Source organism: Solanum lycopersicum, chromosome 1 (genome assembly GCF_036512215.1).
Source record: "Solanum lycopersicum chromosome 1, SLM_r2.1".
Taxonomy (NCBI): domain Eukaryota; kingdom Viridiplantae; phylum Streptophyta; class Magnoliopsida; order Solanales; family Solanaceae; genus Solanum; species Solanum lycopersicum.
In genome coordinates, this window is record NC_090800.1 from 83,670,694 (window position 1) to 83,695,821 (window position 25,128).

At 34.0% G+C, this 25,128-nt stretch overlaps 2 protein-coding genes across 2 annotated transcripts; one reads left to right on the top strand and one right to left on the bottom strand.

The window, feature by feature from the left end:
- Positions 1-3,735: 3,735 nt before the first annotated feature.
- On the top strand, positions 3,736-7,952 carry LOC101249495 (calcium and calcium/calmodulin-dependent serine/threonine-protein kinase-like). The gene is made up of 8 exons (XM_004230010.5): positions 3,736-4,268; positions 5,550-5,855; positions 6,330-6,384; positions 6,464-6,574; positions 6,657-6,892; positions 6,974-7,181; positions 7,425-7,484; positions 7,643-7,952. The coding sequence occupies exons 1-8, from the start codon at positions 3,871-3,873 to the stop codon at positions 7,817-7,819; spliced, it is 1,551 nt and encodes a 516-aa protein (XP_004230058.1). The 5' UTR covers positions 3,736-3,870; the 3' UTR covers positions 7,820-7,952.
- Positions 7,953-8,188: 236 nt separating this feature from the next.
- On the bottom strand, positions 8,189-24,873 carry LOC101249766 (probable manganese-transporting ATPase PDR2). Its single transcript, XM_004230011.5, has 21 exons — positions 24,334-24,873; positions 22,879-22,968; positions 19,870-20,072; positions 19,232-19,304; positions 18,950-19,122; positions 18,658-18,829; positions 17,908-18,012; positions 17,693-17,803; positions 17,488-17,574; positions 17,126-17,308; positions 16,032-16,082; positions 15,575-15,700; positions 14,714-14,793; positions 13,216-13,324; positions 12,110-12,238; positions 11,908-11,973; positions 11,729-11,800; positions 11,198-11,349; positions 10,547-10,658; positions 10,317-10,433; positions 8,189-9,662 (listed from the first exon to the last, which is right to left on the bottom strand). Exons 1-21 carry the CDS (start codon positions 24,580-24,582, stop codon positions 8,586-8,588), a joined length of 3,537 nt encoding a protein of 1,178 aa, XP_004230059.1. The 5' UTR covers positions 24,583-24,873; the 3' UTR covers positions 8,189-8,585.
- Between the last annotated feature and the right edge of the window lie 255 nt (positions 24,874-25,128).

Here is a 25,128-nt window from a genome sequence, read left to right on the forward strand (position 1 = left end):
TTATTTTTTTCGATTAAGAAAACATATAAATACAAAATGCATTTTACTCTTAATACATGATAAAGTTCTTTAATGTTAAGAGTTTGATCAGAAACAATTCAAGAAAATGATAATTATTTAAACTATTAAAAAAATAAAAATTAACCAACAACAATGAATCTAAATTCGTCATTTTTTTTTGTATTTTTTACTAATACCTATCAAACACGGCATGAATTCAGCACAAAGATCTAAAAACCATAAAACTGATCTAGTTCAATGTTAATAATATTGTGTAAATTTATTTTTTTTAAAATCTACATAATTCGAGCAACTTCATTTTTTATTTTTCATTACACAAACCAATCGAACTCGATTGACTATTTTTACCCAAAAAAAAAAAGAGCTTACAGAGTATAAATAATTTATTATCATAGTAACAAAAACAATGAAACATTTAAGCAGTTATGATCTTTTAAGTTTGTACTAAGTATGTTTATTTATCAAATATTCTATGCGTTTTATTTAATCGTTGTTTTAGTATTTTCTTCTCGTTTTAGGAAAAATAATAAACAGAAAATGTACTTTACTCTTGAGTATATAATATATTTTTTTATCTTTAAGAGTTTAGTTGGAAACATTTTAAGAAAATGACAATTGAAAAAAATGAAAATTATTTTAAAAAGTATGTTTAGCATATATGTCAAACATCTTATGAATTCTATTTTTGATGTCGTTTTAGTTCTTTTTCTCGTCAAGAAAAATAAATATAAAATGCACTTTACTCTTAATACATGATAAAAAAAATTTAAAGCTAGGAGTTTGATCAGAAACAATACAAGAAAATAATAATTATTTAAATCATTAAAAAAAATAAAAATTAACCGACAACAAAAAATCTGACTTCGTCATATTTTTGTGTTTTTTACTAATACTAATCAAATACGGCATGAGTTCAGCACAAAAATCTAAAAAAAGTAAAATTGATCGAGTTCAATGTTAATGATATCGTGTAATTTTTTTTTTTAGAAATCTACGTAATTTGAGCAACTTCATTCTATTTTTCATTAAAGAAACTAACCGAACTCGATTGACTATTTTTGAAGAAGAAAAAAAGAGCTTATAGAGTATAAATAATTCATTATCATAGTAACAAAAATAATGAACATTTAAGCAGTTATGCTCTTTTAAGTTTGTGAAATGTATGTTTAGTTGTTAAATATTCTATGCGCTTTATTTTAATCGTCGTATTAGTTTTTTTCTTCTCGTTTTAAGAAAAATGATAAACAGAAAATATACTTTACTCTTAAATATATAATATACTTCTTTATCTTTTAAGAGCTTACTCGAAAACAATTCAAAAAAATAACAAATGAAAAAATGAAAATTATTTAAAAAGTATGTTTAGCATATGTCAAACATCTTATGAATTCTATTTTTGATGTCATTTTAATTCTTTTTTCTTGTTAAGGAAAAATACTATTTTCGAGAGCAGATATTAATTATTACAATTTGAATTATTGGATATTGTTAATTTCGAAACAAATTCAAACTCCAATCAAAGGTCTTGATTCGATATACTCTAAAACACTGATATCCATTGTCATAAACCACTCAATTATAGCATTTGATGGAAGTGACAAAATGATAAAAATGGTCCATTTAGTTTTCAAATGGTCTTTTTAATGTACTTTTAAGCAGTTATGGTAGTTTATGTTTGTGAAAAGTATGTTTTGTATATATCAAATATCTTTGCGTTCTATTTTAATTATCATTTAAGTTTTTTAATTAAGAAAAATAATAAATATAAGATGTATTTTACTCTTGAATAGATGGTAAACTTATCTAATGTTCAAAGTTTAGTCGGGAACAATTGAAAAAATAAAAATTATTTTAATTATTAAAAAAAATGAAAATTGAGCGACTTTATTATTTTTTTATTTGTTCAATTAATATTAATCATGATTTTTTTTGATAGATTTTCTAAAATTTAATCGAATGCGGTTAGTTTGGACTTTGATGGTCCATTTTCATATTTTTTAATAGTGTTAAATAATTATAATAATAAATCTTTTCACTATTTTGTGAAGATAAAGAAACTATTTTCTGAAATTGAAAATAATAATAATTTTAGCTAAACGGACTATTAACCGGCTAATACTTCCTTTAAGTTTGTGAAAAGTAGATATGCTTAGTATTTGTCAAATGTCCTCCACGTTCTACTATAGTTATTGTTTTAATGTAAAGAATTTAGTTGGAAACAATTCAAAAAATGAAAATTATTTAGATTATTTTGAAAAAATGAAAATTCACCGTCCAACCATTAATTTAAAATTCGTCATTTTTTATTTTTTTTTCTATTAATACTAATTAAGAACGACTGTATTTTCTAGCATAAAAATGTAGAAAATGTAAGATCTTTCATACTCAATCGTTTAAGAATCTTGTATTTTTCTTTGAAGAAATCTACAAAATTTGATAACTTTTTTCAAATTTTTTTTCCGTTAAAAAAATCGATCAAATTCAGTTAGATATTTTTGCAGAAAAATAAAAGCAAAAAGTATTAATAAAAAAGAATGAAGTCTTAAATCAAGAAACATCAACGGTCTGGTGATGGTAAAGAACAACTTTTGGCCCACGATGACGCATTTTATAATTGTGCAGGGTAAAAGATCATTTAAATCGGTTATTATTTTCAATTATTTATTTTATACGATCAAAAGTTCCCATTTAATGTTTAATAGATTTCCTTAAAAATTTAATCTAATGTGGTTGTTTTTGGATTTTGGTGGTCCGTTTTCATCTTTCTTAATAGTGTTAGAAGAAATTAAAACAAAAGATCTTATCACTACTTCGTGACAGTTGAGAAATTGTTTCCGAGTGTTGGAAAATAATTCGACTAGTGTCAATATCGGGTAGCCCAATGTAGCTCAGGCTTTATATGGGCCCAATGACTTCCATTATTGGGCTTCCCATTTCAGCCCATGAACTAATTACCTCACTTTTGTTGTTTTATCACAAAATTTTAAATTTTAGTTACAAAATGGCTAGTCAAGTTGAACTGTAGTCAAAACTAAGAATATTTTGAAATGTATAAATAAAGTGTATATAGTGTAGCAATGTACAAATATATATTTTGATTCGTATACCAATCTCTCAAAATTAAAATAAAATAAAATAGTAAAATCTGTACAAACCTATTCTACAGTACTCAAGAACAAAGAGATTTAATTAACCTAATCTCAATATTCATAATTATTATTTCATCCGTCTTAATTTACATGACATAATTTTCTTTTTAATCCACTCTTAAAAAAAATGTCACGTTTCTATAATTAGAAAGAATTACTCACTACTTCCAACAGTTACTGTCCTACCACACTATTTTAGAATGTCCAACAATACTTATCTACCTTATAATCAATACTTACAGTCATTCCTTTGTTATATTTTTCCAGATATCATATTTATTATTCAAAGTATGACATAGTAAAATTATCCTTTTATTTATATTTTTTTTTATAAGAAATGTGCAAAATAAATAATGGGCGAGTGTCATTGGACAGAGAGAGTAACTTTAAAAATAATTCTTTCACCGAAATGATTAGCCCACAAAGAAAGTAAAATCAATTCTTAAATTTCATATCAAGTCAAACAACGTCACATAAATTAAAAAATATTAGTTTTGACTTAGTCAATCGTGTCTCTTTCTTGTTAGCCTCTCTCCTTTGTTGCCATTTGCTTATATCATTTCATAACCCACAATACTATATAATACCCACTCGCCCGGCCAATTAATTATATAATTAATGATGTAATTAGGTTTTTTGTAATCAATCAATTAGATCAAAACTCAACATTTTCTCTCTTTGTTCTTCAAAAAAAAATAAAATGGGAGGATTAGATGTAATTAGAACAAGTTTACGTGATGAATACGAAGTGACAGATATTTTAGGACGAGGAGGGTTTTCAGTAGTAAGGAGAGGAAAAAACAGAAGGACAAATGAAGTTGTTGCAATTAAGACTCTCCGACGGTACGAGCCAGTACCATCGGAGAAGAAAGAAAATAACATTAAAATTAATAAGTCGTCGGGAGTAGTACCAGGTTTGATATGTGATACTTTATTGACAAATGAATTGTTAGTTATGAGGAAGATCGTTGAAGATGTTTCTCCTCATCCTAATGTTATTCATTTGTACGATGTTTGTGATGATTCTTTTGGTGTTCATCTTATATTGGAGCTTTGTTCTGGTGGAGAGCTTTTTGATCGGATTGTCGGACAACCAAGGTATTTTTTTTTAAAATTCATTTGACTTAATTTTATTTTTTTCTTCGTATTATACAAATATAATTATTCTCTCTAGCTTGTCTCTCTTCTCCATCTCACTATCTTGCTATGGTAGATATACAAATACATATGTATAGCAGTTACATATACAATTATCTGACAAATTTACATATACAATTCGTCTCTCTCTTCATTCTCCCAAACTCTCTCGCCTCTCTCCTCCCTCTCCCAATTTCACTTGCCTCTCTCGTCCTTCTAATATGTAGCTACAAATCATAATTAACAAGCTATAACTATAGGGCATAATTAAGTTATTTTTGGGTGTTTATATAAAAAAATTCCCCTATTAATAAAGAGCAAAATAAAATATCTCATCTTATTTTGGCTGTATACGTCTATTGTAAAAAATAAATTAGTAGTGATTTTATTCCTCCTACAAATCAATTTGAAATTAAGGAATAGTGAAACTATGAAAAAATCGATTTGGGAGTAAAAAGTTGGAGAAGGGGGTGATCTAAATATCAGATTTTAATTTGGTAATATTTTGAATATTTAAATTTTGATTATTTGACAATATTTATTTTCATAAATAAATTAATAGTTGATAGTTTGACAAATAATTGATAATGCTGCCAAAAAATTTCGTCCCACAATAATGAATATGGCGATTGTTCTTCTTGAAGAAGGAATGACAAAAGCTATAGGAGTGAGGCAAAGAAGAAGCAAGAGAACCAGAAAAAAAGAAGATAAAAAGGAAAAAGAAAAAGAAAAACAAAGAAATTAAATAAAAATAATTAAAAATTACTTTTAACACGTGTTAAGTGATTATTAGTTCGTGACTTACAAATATTTCTATACAAGTTGTATTGGCTGAAAATGGGATATACATACTATTGTGAAATTGTTGAATGGGGTAATAGGACACCCGCAAAGTTAAGGTGTCTTTTTAAAAATCCGAAACAACTTCAATGGAGGCAACATATACTTGGAGGTTCATCCGAACCTCCTTTGGTGAAAAATATTACTATTATATATGACTAAAATTATCTTTTAAATATATATAAAAGACGTCAAATCCAGCAGCAATTGTTTCATAGAAAAGTCTAGTTCAAGTAGTGCATAAGAATTGATTTTCTCATACCTGAATAGTCGATGTGGGAAACTCAACAATATTGATAGCTTGCCAACTGAAACGTAGACAATATAACACAAAGTCTAATATTAATAAATAAAAATTGAGAAATGGACGTAACTCTGATATCGTGATAATGCTTTTGACAGGTATAACGAGGCCAGGGCTGCTTCAGTGGTGAGACAAATAGCTAAGGGACTTGAGGCGTTACATGGGGCAAACATAGTTCATAGGGACTTGAAACCAGAAAACTGTTTATTTTTAAACAAAGATGAGAATTCACCATTAAAGATTATGGACTTTGGTCTTAGCTCTTTTGAGGATTTTGCAGACCCAGTGGTTGGTTTATTTGGTTCAATTGATTATGTTTCACCAGAAGCACTTTCAAGGGATAAAATCACTACTAAGACTGATATTTGGTCACTAGGTGTTATTCTTTACATTCTTCTCTCCGGGTTAGTACGTACATCCGTATCATTAATATTTTTTATGCTATCAGATTATTATTTTAAATTACAAATTTCATATCGTAAAGAAGACGTAATTGTAGCTTTGTAAGAAATCAGTTAAATATCCAAAACGAATTTTTCCGCGATATCAAAAAAAAAGATTAATTTGAATAGACTTTCTTGGTACTAAGTAACCACCTCAATTATTGGATCGTGCATTTTTTTTATATATTGTTTAACATGTTGTATACATTATACTATTTATTAAAATTTTCTCATTATATAATTATGAAGGAACCTAACTCATACCTTCCCCTATTAAGGATAATATTAAAAGTAGCCAACTTTAAAGTTTTCAAGGGGAAATAATAGATATATCAGTAATAAAATATTTCATTAGTGAATTTGAAAATTACAAAGATGTAATAGAAAGTACATAATATTGATGTTTTATTAATATAAAATATACTATAACTTCAGGTACCCACCTTTCTTCGCACCGTCCAATCGTCAAAAGCAACAAATGATATTAAATGTGAGTCACCCGTCCTATTATTTCACATAAAAAAAATTAATTTAATTTCCTCTATTAATTATTTAACAAATTAATGCAGGGACAATTTAGCTTTGATGAGAAAACATGGAAGAATATATCTTCATCAGCAAAACAACTAATTTCCAATCTTTTAAAAGTTGATCCCAACATGAGGCCTACTGCTCAACAGGTATATGTGCAATATAATTTTTCGATTAAATCCTAACTCTGCTCATTAGCTGAGGTGTACGTAAACTGATGATGTTATGTAGATAGTTGAAGATGCATGGGTGAGGGGAGAGTTAGCAAAGGAAGAAGAAACGGACGCTGAGATTGTGTCTCGTCTACAAAGCTTCAACGCGCGGCGTAAGTTTCGTGCAGCAGCTATGGCTAGTGTTCTCAGCAGTAGTTTTAGTTTGAGAAGTAAAAAATTGAAGAAATTAGTTGGTTCATCCTATGATCTCAAGCCTCAAGAATTAGAAAAATTGAGTCACATTTTCAAGAAAATGTAAGCTTTTTGTTTATTATTATTATGTACTAATAATAACACGTTATGGAATTTGTTACTATTACTATTTTGTATATATAGATGCAAAAATGGAGAAAATGCAACATTGTTGGAGTTTGAAGAGGTGTTAAGAGCAATGGAAATGACATCATTAGTGGGATTAGCAGAGAGGATATTTGATCTATTTGATAACAATCGTGATGGAACGGTTGATATGAGAGAGATAATTGGTGGCTTCTCTAGTCTCAAATATTCACAAGGGGATGATGCACTTCGTCTATGTTTTCAGGTACGAGTCTCATGCTCCTAAGAGAGTTTAAGGTCACTTAATGTGTCATCGAGGATGTATACAATTAGTCAAACGGAGGGGTATTTTTGAAAGTGTCAACAATTTAGCTCAAAGTGTTTTCAATACTTCAATTTAATGTTATGAGGTACCAATATATGATACAACTGTAATTTGCACCTCAACGAATATTTATTATAATTTATATGTTAATTTTGATACTTGAATTTTTTTTTTTGTAATTAGATGTATGATACTGATCGATCAGGCTGCATTAGCAAGGAAGAAGTTGCATCCATGTTGAGAGTAATAATTCTATTCCCTTTCTTATTTTTTTGCGAGTCAAACAATTTTTTATTAGTATTTTCACGTGATCCTCAAAAATGTACATTTTTATTTAAATAGTTTGACCTTGGTACTGTGAAGCCTCGATAAAAATTAATAATTTGATGAAAATATTGTAGGCACTTCCTGAAGATTGTCTTCCATTGGATATAACAGAAGCTGGAAAACTTGATGAGATATTTGATTTAATGGATACAAATAGTGATGGCAAAGTCACTTTTGATGAGTTTAAAGCTGCTATGCAAAGAGATAGTTCACTTCAAGATGTTGTACTATCCTCACTTCGTCCTAATTAATTAATTATATTTTAATAATTTGTACGTACCACACTAATTATATTTCTAATCTCTTAACTTTTCTTCACATTCATTTTATTATCACTACTCACATGAGTAGTTAATCATATATATGTATTTTTCTTTTTCACTACTAGCTATTATCGCATGTAGTTTTCTATCCCTTATTGTTTCGGCCCCCTTTTTTATTGAGAAAATGCATAAGCTCAAGCTTCTTTTATATTTCATTGACAATGCATTTCTGGGATTAAACAAGAAAAGAGTAGCAATTCCATTTATGCTACTACTTAGATATTATGGTTGTTTGATGGTTCATACAAAAATGAAAGAAAATCACGGATGGAAACTAGCAATGCAGTGAGAAATTACTACGTTTGTAACATTTTCACTATTATACTGGATTTTCCTGAAACAATGATACTTTGTCCATCCAACAAATTCAAAAGCAGCCAAGCAAGGTTCCATGAAGAGAGTAAATCATTCACCCGATTATCATCTTGACAAACACTAGAAGAAAAAATTCAGCTGTTCCCTTCACAATTCAAATCAGCAATAATGAATAAAGCAACACTTCTCTCTAGTTTCTTGTATTTAAGACAAAAAATGAGCAAGCTGCTGTGGTATATATCATGGTATAACAGAGAAGATGAAATCCAGTTGACTTCTACTTACGATACCCCCCGCGTCCAGCAGGCCTTGATAGATATACTGCCAATAAAATGAAGCTCTTCTGATTACCTGACTGATCCAAATTCAAAACTATGAACTAGTTGCGCTTCTTTTCTAGACTTGCTGCTACACGACGTTGCCTTTGCTTCCAGGCAGGCATCTTACCAGGGAAAGCCCACCTTAACAACCTTTCCCACGCATAGCAGACCAAAAATGTCATGAATGCCCAAATCAGCAGCTTATCTCTCAACCCTTTTGGCATAGGAACTAACTTCAACCAGTCATTTAAGTCCCTAAACAAATCTGAGGTAATAACTGTGAAGAAACCCACCGCAGCCAAAAGTGCGTATAAGAATGGTTTGTTTTCAGGTATGCTCTGGTTGAAAGGGTGGCCCATGTAGTTCACAGCAAACGTTGCTACCTGTAGCATCAAACCCACCATGTATGAAACCGTATTAACAAGGTTTGGATGAAACTCTGAGTCTGGCTCAATGCATTCGTCCGGCATGTACTTGGTAGCTTCATTAACAGAGGAAATTAAGAAAAGTAGGTGGATAGCAAATTGTCCGAGGAGAGAGAGGAAGACATAGGCACAGAAAATGTTAGGATGGGGTCGCTCAGCTGAAAGTGTCGGAAGGGGCCGAGCATGTGAGATAAACAGAAAGAAGGCTGCAGTGAAGACCCCACTGATTGTAGCTTGAATATCACCCAACTTGACACCATCTAAATACATTACACTCAGGACATAGGCAGTAGCAAGGCAGTTTAGTCCAAGTATCTTAAACATCTGCAGGGTGGTTACTAGAGTACTACGACCTTGACGAATGATATCAGTGGTAGGGCAGACAGAAGCATGTTTTGCAGTGAATGGTGATGCCATTGATGCGTCCCCAAGTTTGACAATTGGTGCCTGACCATCACCTCCTCCCTCATTAAGCTCATCCATGAGTTTCTTAAGCTTCTGCCGCTGCATCTCTGCAGGTGTAAGATGGCGATTACCAGCTTGGCTGCTGCTGGTAGCTTTACTTTTTGAAGCACCTTCACCATTTTCTGTAGCAGATTTAAGTTTCTTCAACTTGGCAGGTTTTGCAGTATCATTTTTAGATGATCCATCAGAAGACTTTTGCCCTTTAGGGGGAGGTATTGCATTAAGTAGAGCTACTCCCACATGTGCCTGAAAGAAGCAAATCCCACTAGTCTCACTTATCGGAAAAATGGTTGTCACCCAAAAAGAATATTACAACACGGAAGAAGCATACTATGCAGTTAAGTAAAACTATCAAGCAGGCCAAACAGCAATGCATCAAAAAAGTGCAATAAACTGCATCTCCATCTCACAATACGCAAGGGACAGTAGTGACGGGAAAGAGGGTTGGATAGGAAGGAGAGCTCAGAGCATAGATAATTGCTCACACAAATTGCCACATCAGCACAAAGAAACTAACGGCAATACACTGATAAACTACATATGATCAACTAACGATTAATTATGTAAAACAAGGCAGCTCATCTCTGCCAGATCCCTCCTACTACATGGGCAGAGGACTAGTCATTTTTCCAGATGTACTCGTGTCATACAAGTTCGACACTTGGTATGGGTACTCCATATAGAATTTTCAAAATACACAAACACTTGCTGAAAGGATTGGATGTACCCTAAGGATAATTACCCATGCCAGACAAAGCCCAAGCAACAAAAGACCACAAGACTATTTCCTTGCAATAAATCAAGGTGGTAAGGTAGCTTCCAATCAAAAGGCCTCAGAAAATTGAAGCAAGTTCTGCACCCATTTGACAAATAATTTGTTGAAATAGAACAACATAATACCTGCTTTAGAGCTCCAACATCATTAGTCCCATCACCACACATCAATGTCATTCTTCCCACGGATTTAAAAGTGGTTAATATAAGTTCTTTTTGCTCAGGGGCAACCCTTGCAAATACCTGGGTAAAATGATAAATTTGTCAGGATATGAGTGAAAGAGTGTGTATGTGTGTAGGTGAGAGAGAGAGAGAGAGAGAGAGAGAGAAGGCAGGTTTTATCACATATTTCCAACCTTTACATAAGGAACAACTTTGGGGACAGCAGATGTCTGCTGCAACATCTCGATGCACTCGCCTCCAATACAGAGATCGTAAGCTTCTGATAAAGCTCCAACTTCATTTTCACTACAAACATAAGATTATGAAAGCTGAAAGAGAATATGATTGACTAATGTTTTGTTTATTGCACAAAATATCTCAGTTAATTCATCTTATTTTTTAAAGAATTTGGTACTATGCATAGACGAGTAGAAAATACAATTAGGTCACTTCTAAGGTAAGCATGAATCAGCAATCTAGTAAAAATAGTAACTTGCATGTTATAAATGGTTTACTCACAATACCAAACTGACCATGTACAAATCTTCACACTTTTAGCGTAATAAGTTAAAGCCATTTACATGAATAATATAACTCAATTTATTTACTAATGCATGGAAATTCAATAGCTTATGTTCCTTTAGCTAATTCTTCAATAAAAGGAAAAGCAAAAAAAAAAAATGTTTAAGATCAATGACGCAGATTCCCAGTCTTGTTATTATGACGACAACAAAGAACATAAAGCAATTGGGGACTGTTAAAGAGTAAAATCTTCAATAAAATAAATAATAAGGCGAACTGTATATGAGCATAGTTCAATACTGCATTAAACATTCATTTTCTACCTGTAGCTGACTATATGGGTCTCATCAGGAGAAACCCAGGCATATTCTTCCTTGTTCTTAGCACGTCCCAGAATCAGTGCTGGTTTTGAGATAATATGGACTTGTTGAGCCACGTGGCAAGCTGTCAAAGCTTGATCACCAGTAATCATGACCTATTAAATCATGGTTATAGCTGAGTACTGGGAGCTTCAAAGTGGTAAGACTTAGAACGAATTCTCTCTTTTTTTTAAGAATGTAAATGGTAATCCAATATATATGTGATGTGTTTTCACAATACTTCAAACCTTATTCAACGCTGAAATTTTAAAGAATAACTCAATTGAAGATGACACTCATAGGCTTTAACAAGTCAAATTAGGTGTCATTAATTAGTTAAGGACTTTTTGAGAAGGAAAAAAAAGTCCTTAACTAATTAGTTAAGGACTACTAACTAAAACAACATCACCAATTGTTCAGCACAGTACAAATAAGTAAATGGCTGAGAACACAAGAAACAAGGAAAAGAAAAAAAATCAGCCAAACCAAACCTACCAAGTCATGAGATGATTGCTTTAATTCAGTCAAGACAGTGGCTGAGTCTCCTCTGATGGGGCAATTGAACACCTAATAAATCATCAAGAAGTAATACCAAACATGTCAAATAGGCTGCACCAATATCCCTGGAACAAACATCAGATCATTATAGCACCAAAGGGAAAATGAGTTTTTACCGCAAAACCAGCAAAAGTAAGCCCACTTTCCACTACATCTCTCTCCAGGCTTCTGGCTTCACTAACCTTCACCAAGTTGAGCATGGTGAAAAGTTCAAAGAAATTGAAGTGTAAAAGAATAAAGAAGGTAGAAAACAGGATACAAAGTGATAATCAAACAATTCAGAGTTAGAGAAACTTTTTGCTATGGAGGGGTTCTTACTGTCATATCTGGCAGAGACTTAAAAGCCAGAGCCAAAACACGTGATCCTTGACGGGTGTATTTTTTATAGGTTGGCACGTAGGATTGTGGCACATCAATGAGCCTTTCCTGTATTGTCTCAGGTGCACCCTGGAAATATTTTTAGTAAGAGAAATTGATTTAATTAGCAAGTTGCATTATTAAATATTAACTGTACAATCACCAATAAATGTTTTTTAGTGAAACAAGCTCATTTGAACTTGCGGACTGAACTGGAGAATCATTCCCAAATGCACTTACTTTAGCTTTAAAATAAACAACCCAACCAAACAAACACAAAGAAAAAGTTCCCAAGAAATAGAGTGGAAGAAAAGTTGCCTAGAAATAAGTAGCAGCACTGGCTTTATCTGCCTCCTCATGTGATGCAAAACACTGAATCAAAAGCACGTCTTATAGTTATATGGACACACCGTAACACACAGCACTTTCAGACTAATCAAAGTGCTTCCACAATAAATAATAAGTATCGTCTGAAAATACTTTTGCCACAAACACCAGCTTTCTTTATCATTTGACAAGAACAAACATGAGATAGGTTTTACCATATCATGATGACAACTCCAAAGGGCATTCTTCTACAGTTGATTCCCTATAAAACTGCTCATATACTGTACTAAGTTGCATTAAGCTTTACTTATACACTGGTTGGTCATCATTTTTGTTGCTAACCTAACAATATTTTGTTAACGTACTAATAAATCTATGTATTATTACTGTGGGATAGAAGATGGAATACAAATACGAGAATTAGTAGTACATGGATTAAAGCAACAAAAATCACCAAAATGACTCTCAATCCCTTTAAAAAGGATAAACAAAACACATATTTTAAACTATGCATTGTACAAGGAATGATACCCGCACTATGATTGATGCACTACACACACTACATTATCAATTCCTGCATTATGATCCCTTTATTACAATCCTTGCATTATTAATCCATACATGACCTGTCTCTTTACCAACTGACCCTTAGAATTATTTCAATGCCTCCACTCAGACCAACTGACCCTTGACCTCATTCAATCCAACAAAGCTAAATAAGAAGGAACTAGGCATCAAACCTTGACAAAAGCAAAAAATTGCTCCTGAACACGAACAACAACAGCCATTCTTTTCAAGTGAGAAGCAAAATGATGTCGCTGCACAATTTGAACAGCATCACCTCCACCTCTGCAGTAATTAGTATTAAGAAAGAAAAAATATCAACAACAAGATACGACAACTTTTTTTGGAAAAAAGAAGGATAAACAGCTATTTTTCTTGTTAGAAGTTCAAGAAGGAACAAAATCTAAGAAACAGATCCATTGCACAAACAATAATTTTCTATTAAGCCATTTCTATCAAAATAATCTCTCCATGTTATCCAGACTGTGTTAGATGAATACAGAGTAAAAAACAGAACTTTGAATCCAATAAAGATGCTTGAAAGCACTTCCAACTAATAAGGATGATGAGGAATAGTGGTATGCTCATACTGTTGGTCAAAGAATTTATTTGTTTAACTAAATGAGGGACAACTTGAAGAGACGATGAAAGGCAATAAATGAACCAATCCACAAAAACTTAAGGTCATAAGAAGTTATCACTCTAGCTGAACTGATTCTAACAATAACACAACAATTGAAGTCCTCTATGTCACAAGCAAAAGGTGAACAACATTGGAGCTAGTATTGTTTGTTGAAGATTTGATGAAAATAACATTTGAATGGATTTGGCTCCAAAACAGAAAGGCACATTTACTTTTTGGAAGTTGAGGCTATCACAGAATTGTGAGAACAAAATAGCTATTTGGAACTCCACTAAAAACTACTGGGCAATGGAAGTTGGCTTCTCCGCCTATTTGGCCAAGCTTCCAAAATCAGCTTATTTGGAAGTGTTCTTCGAAAAAGTACTTCAAAGTACTTTTGGAGAGACACAATTTGTGTTCCGCTAACCAATTTGAAACACACAATATTACAGAAGAAATTTGCACTTCCCCAAGATCTCAAAAGTGAATCTAGGGAAAAGCTACAATTTTCAGTTTCCGAAAAATAGCTTTTGTTGCTACTCAAAAACACTTTTTTTCCTCCTAGGTCAAACACCTCAATTCTCTAAAATAAGCAATAACAACATACCTAGTGTAATCCCTCAAAGTGGGATCAGGGGAGGGTAGGATGTACGTAGACCTTACTCCTACCTTTGTGGGATATAGAGGTAGTTTCCAATAGACCCTGGCTCAAGAAGAAAAGTTTTCGAAACAACTCTAAAAAATAAGCACTTTGAACTTCCCAAAAGCTTGACCAAACAGACTATATACCTTTTTTCATGGAACAGGAAAATTAATAGAATAGATCATTCAAACTCATTCACCATCTGCCAGAATTAGTCAAATATTAACTCATAAGACGTGTGTAATTGATTATCCCTTTTCAAAAGAATGTTTAACTTGGAAAAATCAAATGTAACCAGAGGCACAAATGGACAAGGATCAACTGAAGATTATTTAAAGCAGTAGCCATCTAAGGCCAAAACTATTCTTTTCTAATAGAAGTAGGAGATGACATCCCAAGCAAAGCTTACTTTTTTGGAATGGCTTTTTCATCTGATTTATATGTCCAATCAATCCCTTTAAGTGCAGCCTTCTCAAGAGGATCACCCACCTACAAGAAAACAGGATGTTGGCACCAGATAAGCAAACAGCAATAGTCACCAAAATGAGCATGTTTTTAATGCAAATGTTGAAAATTTAACACTAAATTATACCCCAGAATCAAAACAAATGAAAGATTATATAACTTTTTCCTTAATTCAGATAAGTTGAGATGATTGCATCAAAACCATGGGAAATGCACAAGTCATATACATTAATGAATACTGTAAATAAAGAAAAGAATAAGGAAAGTTAAGAGGATTCAATTATTTCTTTCTTTTTAATAGGTTAATAATACCCTATTATATCTGAACACCAGCGGTTCATGCCTTGAAAAATATTATTTCCGTGAACTAAATTCTCAGTTTCTTACCCAACATTTTAAGAAAGCTCAATCCAAATGAGTGTCAAGCAAAATCAATTGAGGAAACCTCATCAAATGGCTAACATTTTTGATAACTGAAAACCCCACATGTTACTTAGCAGGCACACGCCTTAAACCACAAAAACTTTATTAAACAACTAATATAAAATACATGAAAGAGACCGAAACTAATAGTGGTCTATGGAACTTCTTTTGTTGTCTATGGATGTTCCAGTGACTATTATATCAGAGCATGTGACGTACAACATAAACAAACATCCATGTGGCATGTAGATTAGACCCCAGTGGGTAGCTTTTCACCAACAAAAGGAAGTTGAGAAGAACCAAAAACAATGTTCTTCTTACTTGGCTACACAAATAATATAGAATGAGTTCCAGGACAAAACTATGAAGCAAAATTAGTTACCAGCTTATTGTCCACAAAAACCAAAGAATGACAAGAGGCAAGAATTTCCAGAGTACGAGATGGAACTGTAGTCATTTCTCTTTCTAAGTCCTCACTGTCAGTCAATCCACCAACCCCTGAGAACTCCTGAAATTGGAACACCAAAGAAATCAAAATATTTTTTTTATGACAAGGAAACCCGCAGCCGCTACCCTTTGGGCACGCACAGGGTAAAACACCGCTCCTATGCAATAGCTCGCAAACCACATAGGAGAGGTAACCCGCACTAGGCAAGCCTGGTGCGATGAGCTCGACCCAGAAGGTAAACCCCTTGCTTTCGCTAGCAAGGGGTTTTGAACTTGAGACCTTCAACATGGAAGTCCCAAGCTCAAACCACTGGGCCACCTTCGCGGGTAAGAAATCAAAATGCAAAAGTTCAGCAACTAAGGTAGAAGACTAAATTATATGACTATCATACCATGTCATCAGATGTCAAGGTTCCAGTCTTGTCGAAGCAACAAATATCAACCTGCAGGGAGAAAGAGTAAAAAGTAAAAATCAAAACATAGAAGAGTCTTAAATCTGAAAAGCATATTGGAAAAAAAAAAAACTGAACAGTGAACAATCAAAATGCTGCTAGTGAATTTTTAAAGGCTTAAAACACAAACTTGAGGCCAACACTAGAATTTCACATAAGACCAGGAAAGCACCATGAAAAGAATTTGAGCATCCACCCCAAACATAAAAGCAATAAAAAGGGTTATATTCTCTGATATACATCCCAGCGTACAACCCAATTCTACAACTTTTGCGTATTTTTGTCCTTTTTTAAGAAGATTAAAGAGTTGACTTGTTGTACAGAGAGATTAGTCTCAATAGGCAGAAGAATGCACCCAAAGCAAGAGTGCAGGCTCGATACAATGATGAGTGGGCCAAGAGCTGTTTACGCTAGGGAGAGAGACACGACTCAACAACCTAACAAGGGAACCTGGAGCAGAGTCAGTGGCTCGATGGGCTAAATTGAGTGAGAACTGAGAGAAACCCAGTGCAGCTCGACGACCCGGGGTGTGAGAGAGAAGCCAAAAGCAAATACAACAGGTGGAGAAAAGAAATTTATGAAACTAGGCTTACCAAAATTTGGCTTTGACAACATGTGAGCGAAACTTGAAGGCAGCACATACTTATATAAAGCATATCGCTTCCCCCATGAAGAGATGGCTTTTCATAACACCGATCATGATACTATGCAATCCATAGGGACCTTAGAACTCCATCCTTTTTTTTAGAATGAAAAAAAAAATTTTAAAATTATAATGCAATGGTTGGTCTAACAGTAGCCTAACCATGTTAAATGACTATAATGCAAAAGCCAGTGTTCTGTGGATTTGCTTCATTTTCTGAAAGAGGGACCTATCAACTATTTCCAGAGACCAAAAAAAAACATGAAGAATATAGAGGAAAGAAGACATGCTACCCATCAAGACCCTCAAATTTCTCCAGCCCAGATGGGTCAAGGATTTCAAACGCAAGAAGAAATGTTCAATATGAATACGCTTAGGACACAAAACTCACCTTTCCAGCAAATGGGATCCGGAAAGGTTCTGTGCAGAATATCCCTCGTCGTGCTAGAGCAATTAAAGATGTATTAACAGCTATTGATAACTCCATTGGCAGCTCTGGAGGGATAACTGAAGTAATTATCAATGAACAACTGAGGAACAGCTTGTATTTACTTCTTGTTGGGTCCTCTAGCCCCTGCATATGAGCACGTGTGCCAAGGAGAAAAAGGGAAAGAAATTAGCATTCCGCGACAAAACTTCATTCCACTACAGAAGCATGGCCGGTTAACTGAGTTACTACCGACAGCTAATTTGAAGAAGACAGCTGAAAATAGACAAACCTAAGCAAATCCAATCAGAGAACGGAGATAATACCTTTTTAAGAACATATCCCGCTGCGATTACGGCAAAAACAACCAAGAAAAGAATAAAAAAACCACTTTCCCAGCTGTTAGCAGTAACCTACAAAAAGTAATATATATGTCATGGTAATTTGAAAATCCAATGATAGCATCACTTGTAGAAACGCAAAAAGTAATGCTCATCTTGAGATACCAGCAGATTAAAGAACAGTATTTACCCTCTCTGTGGAAAATAAAATAGTCCGCATAAGTTTGCCTTGACTTGTTTCGAACCCAGTTCGTAGAACAACAGCTAAACATCCACCATCAGGGGTCTTCATTGGATAGCTCTACTCATAATGACAATCAAAGGAAGACAAAAAAGGAAATGGAAAAAGTTAATGAATAAATTCTAGAAGCAACTAAACATAAAGAGTTATCAATCACTGACAACCTTATCAGGTGTATGCTGCAAAATTTTGGTTCCACCAAAAAGGACATGGGCTTTATCTCGCTTTGCAGACAATGTCTCCCCAATTCCTCTACCCATGATTGAAACCTGAATGAAAAAAGGGGGACTGATTAGAAGTACAAAGTTATACACTCAGCATATAATAAAGACTTAGAAGCATGAACACCACAAGTTGCATTAAGAGACAGCTTGACGAACTTAAGACACTTATCATTCTGCCATCTCCCGCTCATTATATTCAATAACTGACAGCTCATTAATTTGAAAAGGGCTCAGTGCAGCAATAACTGGACCTAGCATTCGTAGCTGACACAGAAAGAATTGAACTCCGACAGAAGGATTTGCTACATCCATTAGACAATGGAAGCTGAAAATGTGCAAATATGGAGGCAAGACATGCTCAGTCAAACTCTACAAGTACATATTCCCCTATTAACTGGGGAAAATGGCTATAAATACAGCATTGCTCCTCACAATCAATTTATCAAATTAGAGATAATCTCACCCAAGTCGAAATGTCAGTCCCTTAACATAACACTGAAAATACCAAAATTGACCACAGGTACCTCTTTGATATCTTTGAACAGTAAATATAAGAAATAATAATAAATGCCAACTAAAAGAGCAGTTCCCCCAGCATCTTGTCTAAGAAAACGAAATAGATACATATAGTGCAGCTTCATTTACTTGTATATAAACAGCATCAAACAGAGTACAGAAAAGGAAGATTACCTTCCATTGTGGGGTTGATTCGCCTGTCAGAATAGCCTCATTCACAATAGCAGTTCCAGCTAGCAAAAGCATGTCAGCAGGTACAGACTTGTCTTCTCCATTTTGACCTACAGAGCGCCCGACAGACACAACATCTCCAGGTAACAGTTCAGTTCCAGAGAGTTTCACCCACCTACCATGCACACGTCTCAACACTCAGCATGAAGAATATGCATATCTATCTATTGATGCTTAAATTACAGTACATGTGGAAAAAAGTATATTATAAGGAGCACTGCTTGTCTTGACATACTTTCCACAGCGATACACCATCAAAGTCTGGCTGTCAACTCTTACACGCCTTAATTCAGACAGGGTCTTCAAGCGGCTTTTAGCCATTGTTGACTCAAACATAAACAGCATAAACAAAGTGAACAAACTGTAATACCAGTATTCATCTAAGCACCATAAACCCACACAAAAGACCTGCATGTAATGAGCACCTATTAGATAATTTTGAAAACAAAATAAACAATAGGGCAGTGACTGCAGTAGGAAACTATCAAATAGATAAATGATTTCAACCAAAACATACCTGGAATACAAAGAAAGGCTCCATGACCTGCTCTTTCATTAGTTTCTGAAATGTTGGCTGAGGATATTCAAACCTACATGGGTCAGGTAAGCAAGGAACAATCAGTTCATCGAACTTGCATTTGAAATCAACAAGCTGGAAATGTTAATCGCATAAAGATATTAATTTTATTAGGTCCTAGTCATCAATTAGAATTAAAATAATAATAGCAAGAAAGGTCTAGAAGATACCATAGCGGTCCAAAAGCTATTATAACCTCTGAAGTATTAAGGAGTCCGTGAGTCTATTGCCTTATTGTAGGATTCAAATAAAATTACAACATTGGGCATTTCTTAGCTAAAAATTATGAATACCTTCTTTAAAGCTTACAATTCACCAACACATAAAGATTATAATAGAAAAGCAAGAATTCCATTCTTGGTCAGACATCAAATCAGGGAGAGAATTTTTTTTCAGTTGAGAACTAGATTTTCTGTTTCTTAAAAAAAATTCTTGCCAAGACTTTTTTACTTCAAGAAAGAGGAGGGGGGGAGCAGAACATTGCAGGAGAGAACCACAAAATGTTCTGTGATGAATGCTTGACACGGGACAACATAATGATCTGCCAAGGGAATGCATAGAAAAGAGAGAGAACTCACACGTTCCTGCCCCATTTCTCACTTGCAGCAATAACTTTAGCTTCAGTTCCATGGCCAGTATTCTTAAGGTAGTATCCAAACGTCTCTTTTGAAGGGTAAGGAAGTTTGCTGAAAGTTCCTTTCTCCTTTGAATAGATGTATTGTTGCTTCCTGAACTCAAAATAAATCTCATCCACACCCTCAGAAGACGAAGAACCAGCAAGCTGCATAAACAGAGGAGCAATTCGACACAATCAGGAGATAGAACAAAGAGTTCTCTCTTGGTTGGAAAACAGATAAACCAGTTCAAAGCCTCGAATCTTAGAATCAGTACAGAGCTTGAAACACTAGATTTTTCCATGGATTGACAGCTCTAGGGATGGCGATGGGGCAGGGTGGGGGAGGATTGAATTTTTTTTAAAAAAAATAATCTGACAAGGAGCATGATGGAATGAGGGCTTTGTAGATTATCACAAGAAAATGAAGATGAAGCTACTGGATGTGGAAATCTGTACCTCAGTTAAGCTAACTACTGGGCGTAGAATTCTGTACCTCAGTTAAGCTAGCTACTGGGCATAGAAATGGAAAATGAAGTATATAATGTATTGCTGCTGATTCCATCCTTCAGTCTTTGTGCATTATAATTCTTTTTTTGCTATGTGTACAAATATCATTATGTGGATTGTCACAACTATTTTCATCTGTTCATATAAATGTGTAATTTGTGAGCCATGACTCAATACCTAACCTTTAGTTAGTAAATGCAGTGTCTTTTTCTTCTTGGTTGAGATTTTTTTAGAAAATATTTCACCCAACAACACACAGTGAAATTCCACAAGTGGAGTTAGGGAGGGTAGAATGTATGCAAACCTAACCTTGTGGAGGTAGAGAGGCTGTTTCCGGAAGATATTGGTAACTATTGGTGAATGTAATAAAGTTGATTTTATATCAATAGCTCCGTAATTTATGTATAAGATCAGTACTTCCCAGTTTTTTTATGTTCGCCAGGACTAAAGCAACCAGCATATACTTATTTTTCATAAAGGGCTGATACAAGCTTGACCAACATTTTGTTGTTGGTCCATTTGAGGACAAGCGGCAAAAGCATGAAGAATTCTGAATACTCATCTACATGTTGCAATTCACTTCAAGTGACAGACTAAATCACTAAGATGGAGAGATTAGTACCATCATAATGACATAAAAATGGCAAATGGGTCTCTTTTTAATCAAATTAAACCACCTCATTAGTGGAAGAGAGTTAAAGGTCGCGATGCAGAGAATTACTAGTGATTAACACCTACATTTAGATTAACAACTGTTTAATATCTTCCACCAATTGCGAATTCGAGATCTACACACTCATAACAACCTTACTCCTTCAGTTATCTCTTTGAACTTCAGTTAATTACTGCAGTAAAAGTACCACGTTGACCCTCAAAATATTTAGTACTCTTAAGGTTGTCACTTAAGTCATAGTTTTCCTTTCTAGCATCTTTTTTGCTGTGAAACATGGTCAACAAGAGATTGTTATGTTTGGACCTCAAGAAATCTTAGGAAGGAACGCCTACAGGGCCCACCTCTAAGCACTCCAATTATATTGAGACAGCAAAACAATTACCAAATAAATCGCAAGATTAGCAATAATGACAAGGCCCTGAGTTCAAGTATTTACATTATGATCTAATTGGCCACTTAGCTCAGAAGAGAAGGGTAAAGGAGAGAGGAGGCTAGTTTACTCAATTAAGCATTTACAATTTACTTCAGCTTGTTCTGGTAGAGTTGGAATTGGAGTGCCAGCAACACATCCTCTTGCTTCTCATCCAATCCTGCAAGGATGGTAGGATTGGGGAAAGCTGACACATTCTCTATGTTTGATTCTCCTCTTTTACTTCCTTATTAAAGGCAGTGTTGTCAAAGGCACACTTAAGCCCTGAAGCCAGACTCAAAAGGTGTTGAGCGCTTTGCCTCGCTTAGTGTGCATTCCAATCTCGTCATCAAGGTTCTAAGGCATACTTTTCCTTGTCAATGAGCCTTTTCTGAACACGCAACTAAACAACTGATATTTCACTTCATAGTGGTTTTGTCCAATTTCTTTATTCATATATTTGTTATTCATGCTTATAATTATATATATTTATGTTTGTTCTCCCTTTGCGCCTTTTTCACTAAAGTCCGCACTTTATTTGTGCTTTGCGCTTAATGGTCTGATGGACCTTAGAGCTTTTTGGTGTTTTTTGCTTTTGAAAACACAAATTAAGGGAAGGAAGTAACCCTTGAATCTTTATGCTCTGCTCTCCTCTCTTCTTTTCATCAGAACAAAAAATATTTTAGATTTATAACCCCAACACTTCAATGCACCATAAAAGAAACGCTAAGAAATGATTGTCACACAATGTTAAGACTCGAAGAGTACAGCATACACATCTATGCTGGCTATGTCTAAAAAATAGTCAACCTCAAAAAGTTCATTAAAATTATTATGTGAGGCAACTTCATAATTGTAACTTTTTCTACCATTATCAACCTTAGGAACAAGTACTAACAGTTAGTATGACTATCACGATAAGGGTGTCAATCTACTGCTATAGCTCACTTGCTCTATGAATAAGTAAAAGAACAATGCAGCCTGTTAAAATTGCTATCATAAAGGAACAATGCCGCCTATTAGACTTCTAACAGAAACGTAATAAAGAAGATAATTAAGGTCAAGAAATTGGACCCTGAACAAGTAAGGTGTCCTACTCCAACAGATATTACTCTTGGGTAACCTTCAATTTCCGGTCCTCTTTTTAATTTTTTGGAACGCCTTCAATTTTCCATCCTCTTAATCAAAAAAAGAACAGAATGTGGTAGAATTTAAGTCAGGTGGTGTTTAAAATTTTCGTCCATTTCTTCTTTTTTCTCATTACTTGCGACTTGCGAGTCACTTTCCAATTAGTTAAGATAAAGCTACAATGTAAGTACAAAATACTAAAGATACATCTATTAGAAATCTCCTTCAGAACAAGAAAAGAATAGGATTTGTACCTTTCGAAAGTGAAGAGGCACAACTTCTTTACTTCCAGAGAACTTAGCTGGGGTGACTTTACAACAATCTGCTAGATGTATGTCATCCACCTGTCCAGGCAAAGCATTAAAATAGGTTCAGATTGTCACCCAACTGCAATATGAACCTCGTGTCTTTGAATTCTCAATATGCAGTGAGCAAATAGTACACTACTTTAACCACAAGCCTTGTAGCTCGGCCAGTATAAGCCAAGGTGACATATTCCCCATCCTCCTCTTAGCCCCTTGAGTAGCACAATAATTTACAAAATAGCTGGTCAAGATTCAAATCATGAAATAGGAGTCTAAATTGGTATTGAAGTACCTAAAAGATGTTCTATCTATAAACGAAAAAAAAAAATCTGTTCATACAGAAGGGAGGAGACTGGGATTACAATTCTTCTTTGCACGACTGCATTGGGACACTCTCAAATCTCATTTCAAATTCTAAACATGTAGGATGACATAACTAGGTATAATCATAACAATTTCATATCCTGAACTCCATACATATAGTACTTTACTTAATCCCCAAGCTATTGATCCCCTCCCATGAGGATAAAACAGACAAAATTTGGCAATCAAGTAAAAATAAGTTGAGCAAACACGTAAGTCATTACAAACTCTTCTTAGGCATAATTCTTACCATTGATGAGGTATCTGAATGAAGATATAAGAACCAAATGTACTATTAAATTAAGCATGCCTGTTTCTACAACAATTCTTTTATACTTCATATAAAAAAAAGCTGCAGGAGAAAAGCAGCCTATCCACTTCAAGTGATACATAGAGATGGTACAATCAAATGGAAACTGAAGTATGGGTGGGTCCAACGTTGAGGTTAAAGTCATATGCCAAGAGAAAGGAATAGTAGCTTAAATATCTAAACATAGTAGTACTACATATGCAGATTTTAATAGATCCATGTTCGTCTCATGCCGGCTAATTCGCGCTGTCATTTTCTATTTAGGTCAAGTTTCATCCTTAATATATCTACTTGTTAAGCAATTTACTACATTTTTAACTGCTAAAGTTGATTCCTACCTTTCCACAAGTCTTCACCCTCACACCCCGTAGCCCTCATCCCCACCACCCCTGTCTCCCCACATCCCACTGTACTTGTCTACATTATATATACTTTAAGGCAGTGTTCCTTCTGTGCTTCATAGACTAGAATCCCTTATAGCTTTTTTCCGCTTCATGCTTCCCTGAACACTGCTTTAAGGATAGGAGTAACATTCTTTTCAAGAAACTAACTTATTTTCCAAGAAACATTTTCATTCCCATCAAATACACCCTAAATCTGCACCACTAGCATTCCCCAAGCTTTCTTATCAAAACCCACTAAGATCATAAATTTCACATTGAAACAGACAAAACAAACACTAAGTAAAAAAAGAATAATAAACCAACAATCTAATTAGCTTATTTACAAACCTTGGAATACTGAACAAAACGCTTGAAATCAACGGACCAAACAGTGAACAAGAAGACCAGAGAATGAAAGGCAACGAGGGCACCAAGAACTATCAAAGCATCCGTAATATCTAAGCTAGGTACTACAGTTAGAAGCCAAACACCGTAGAGGATAACAAAGGGCCAAACATCCAAACGCCATGACCAGTGTCTCTTCTTGAGTAAATCCACACTCTCCACCACTTTCCCACCCACTTGAAACCGCGTCATCTCTCAATTCTCTCCAATGCGCCGCCGCCGCCGCTGTCGCCGTCGCCGTCCCGCCGATTGATACGATCTTAACGAACAGTTAAAAATTCCGATCTAGTTGAATGAGATTGGGGGAGAAAGAAGTGATGCGTTATATAGACTTATATATATATTATAAAAAAAAAAAAAAAGGCAAACGAGGAATTGGAATCTTGAAAAGGTAGTAGAGATTTTATTTTACTAGATTTTTCAGTTTCAAAGCTTATATATTATGTTATATGTTCAAAAATAAAAAGGGAAAATTGCACAAAAACTAAGCACTTGTTAAAAAAAAGTTATTATTATATGTATTTTATTTATATTATTAAATAAAAAATACAAACAACTTGGAGATATACTTTAAAAAAATTATGATAATCTATCACTATCAAAATTGTATATGGTGAACAAACTTTCATTATTTATGATATAATAAAAAATCAAAATTATACTAATACTAGTAAAATTATCAAGGTTTCGCGCAGGATTTTAATATCACATAATTTATAAAATAATATTTTAAAGACT

Coding starts and splice junctions, on each gene's coding strand:
- LOC101249766 (XM_004230011.5), bottom strand. CDS start 24,582: ATGACGCGGTTTCAAGTGGGTGGGAAAGTGGTGGAGAGTGTGGATTTA. Junction 19,123..19,231: donor AGCCTTTCTTTGTATTCCAG/GTATGTTTTGGT, acceptor CATTACATGCAG/GTCTTTTGTGTGGGTTTATG. Junction 17,575..17,692: donor TTTTATTTTCCACAGAGAGG/GTAAATACTGTT, acceptor TACTTTTTGTAG/GTTACTGCTAACAGCTGGGA.
- LOC101249495 (XM_004230010.5), top strand. CDS start 3,871: ATGGGAGGATTAGATGTAATTAGAACAAGTTTACGTGATGAATACGAA. Junction 4,269..5,549: donor CGGATTGTCGGACAACCAAG/GTATTTTTTTTT, acceptor TGCTTTTGACAG/GTATAACGAGGCCAGGGCTG. Junction 6,575..6,656: donor TGAGGCCTACTGCTCAACAG/GTATATGTGCAA, acceptor GATGTTATGTAG/ATAGTTGAAGATGCATGGGT.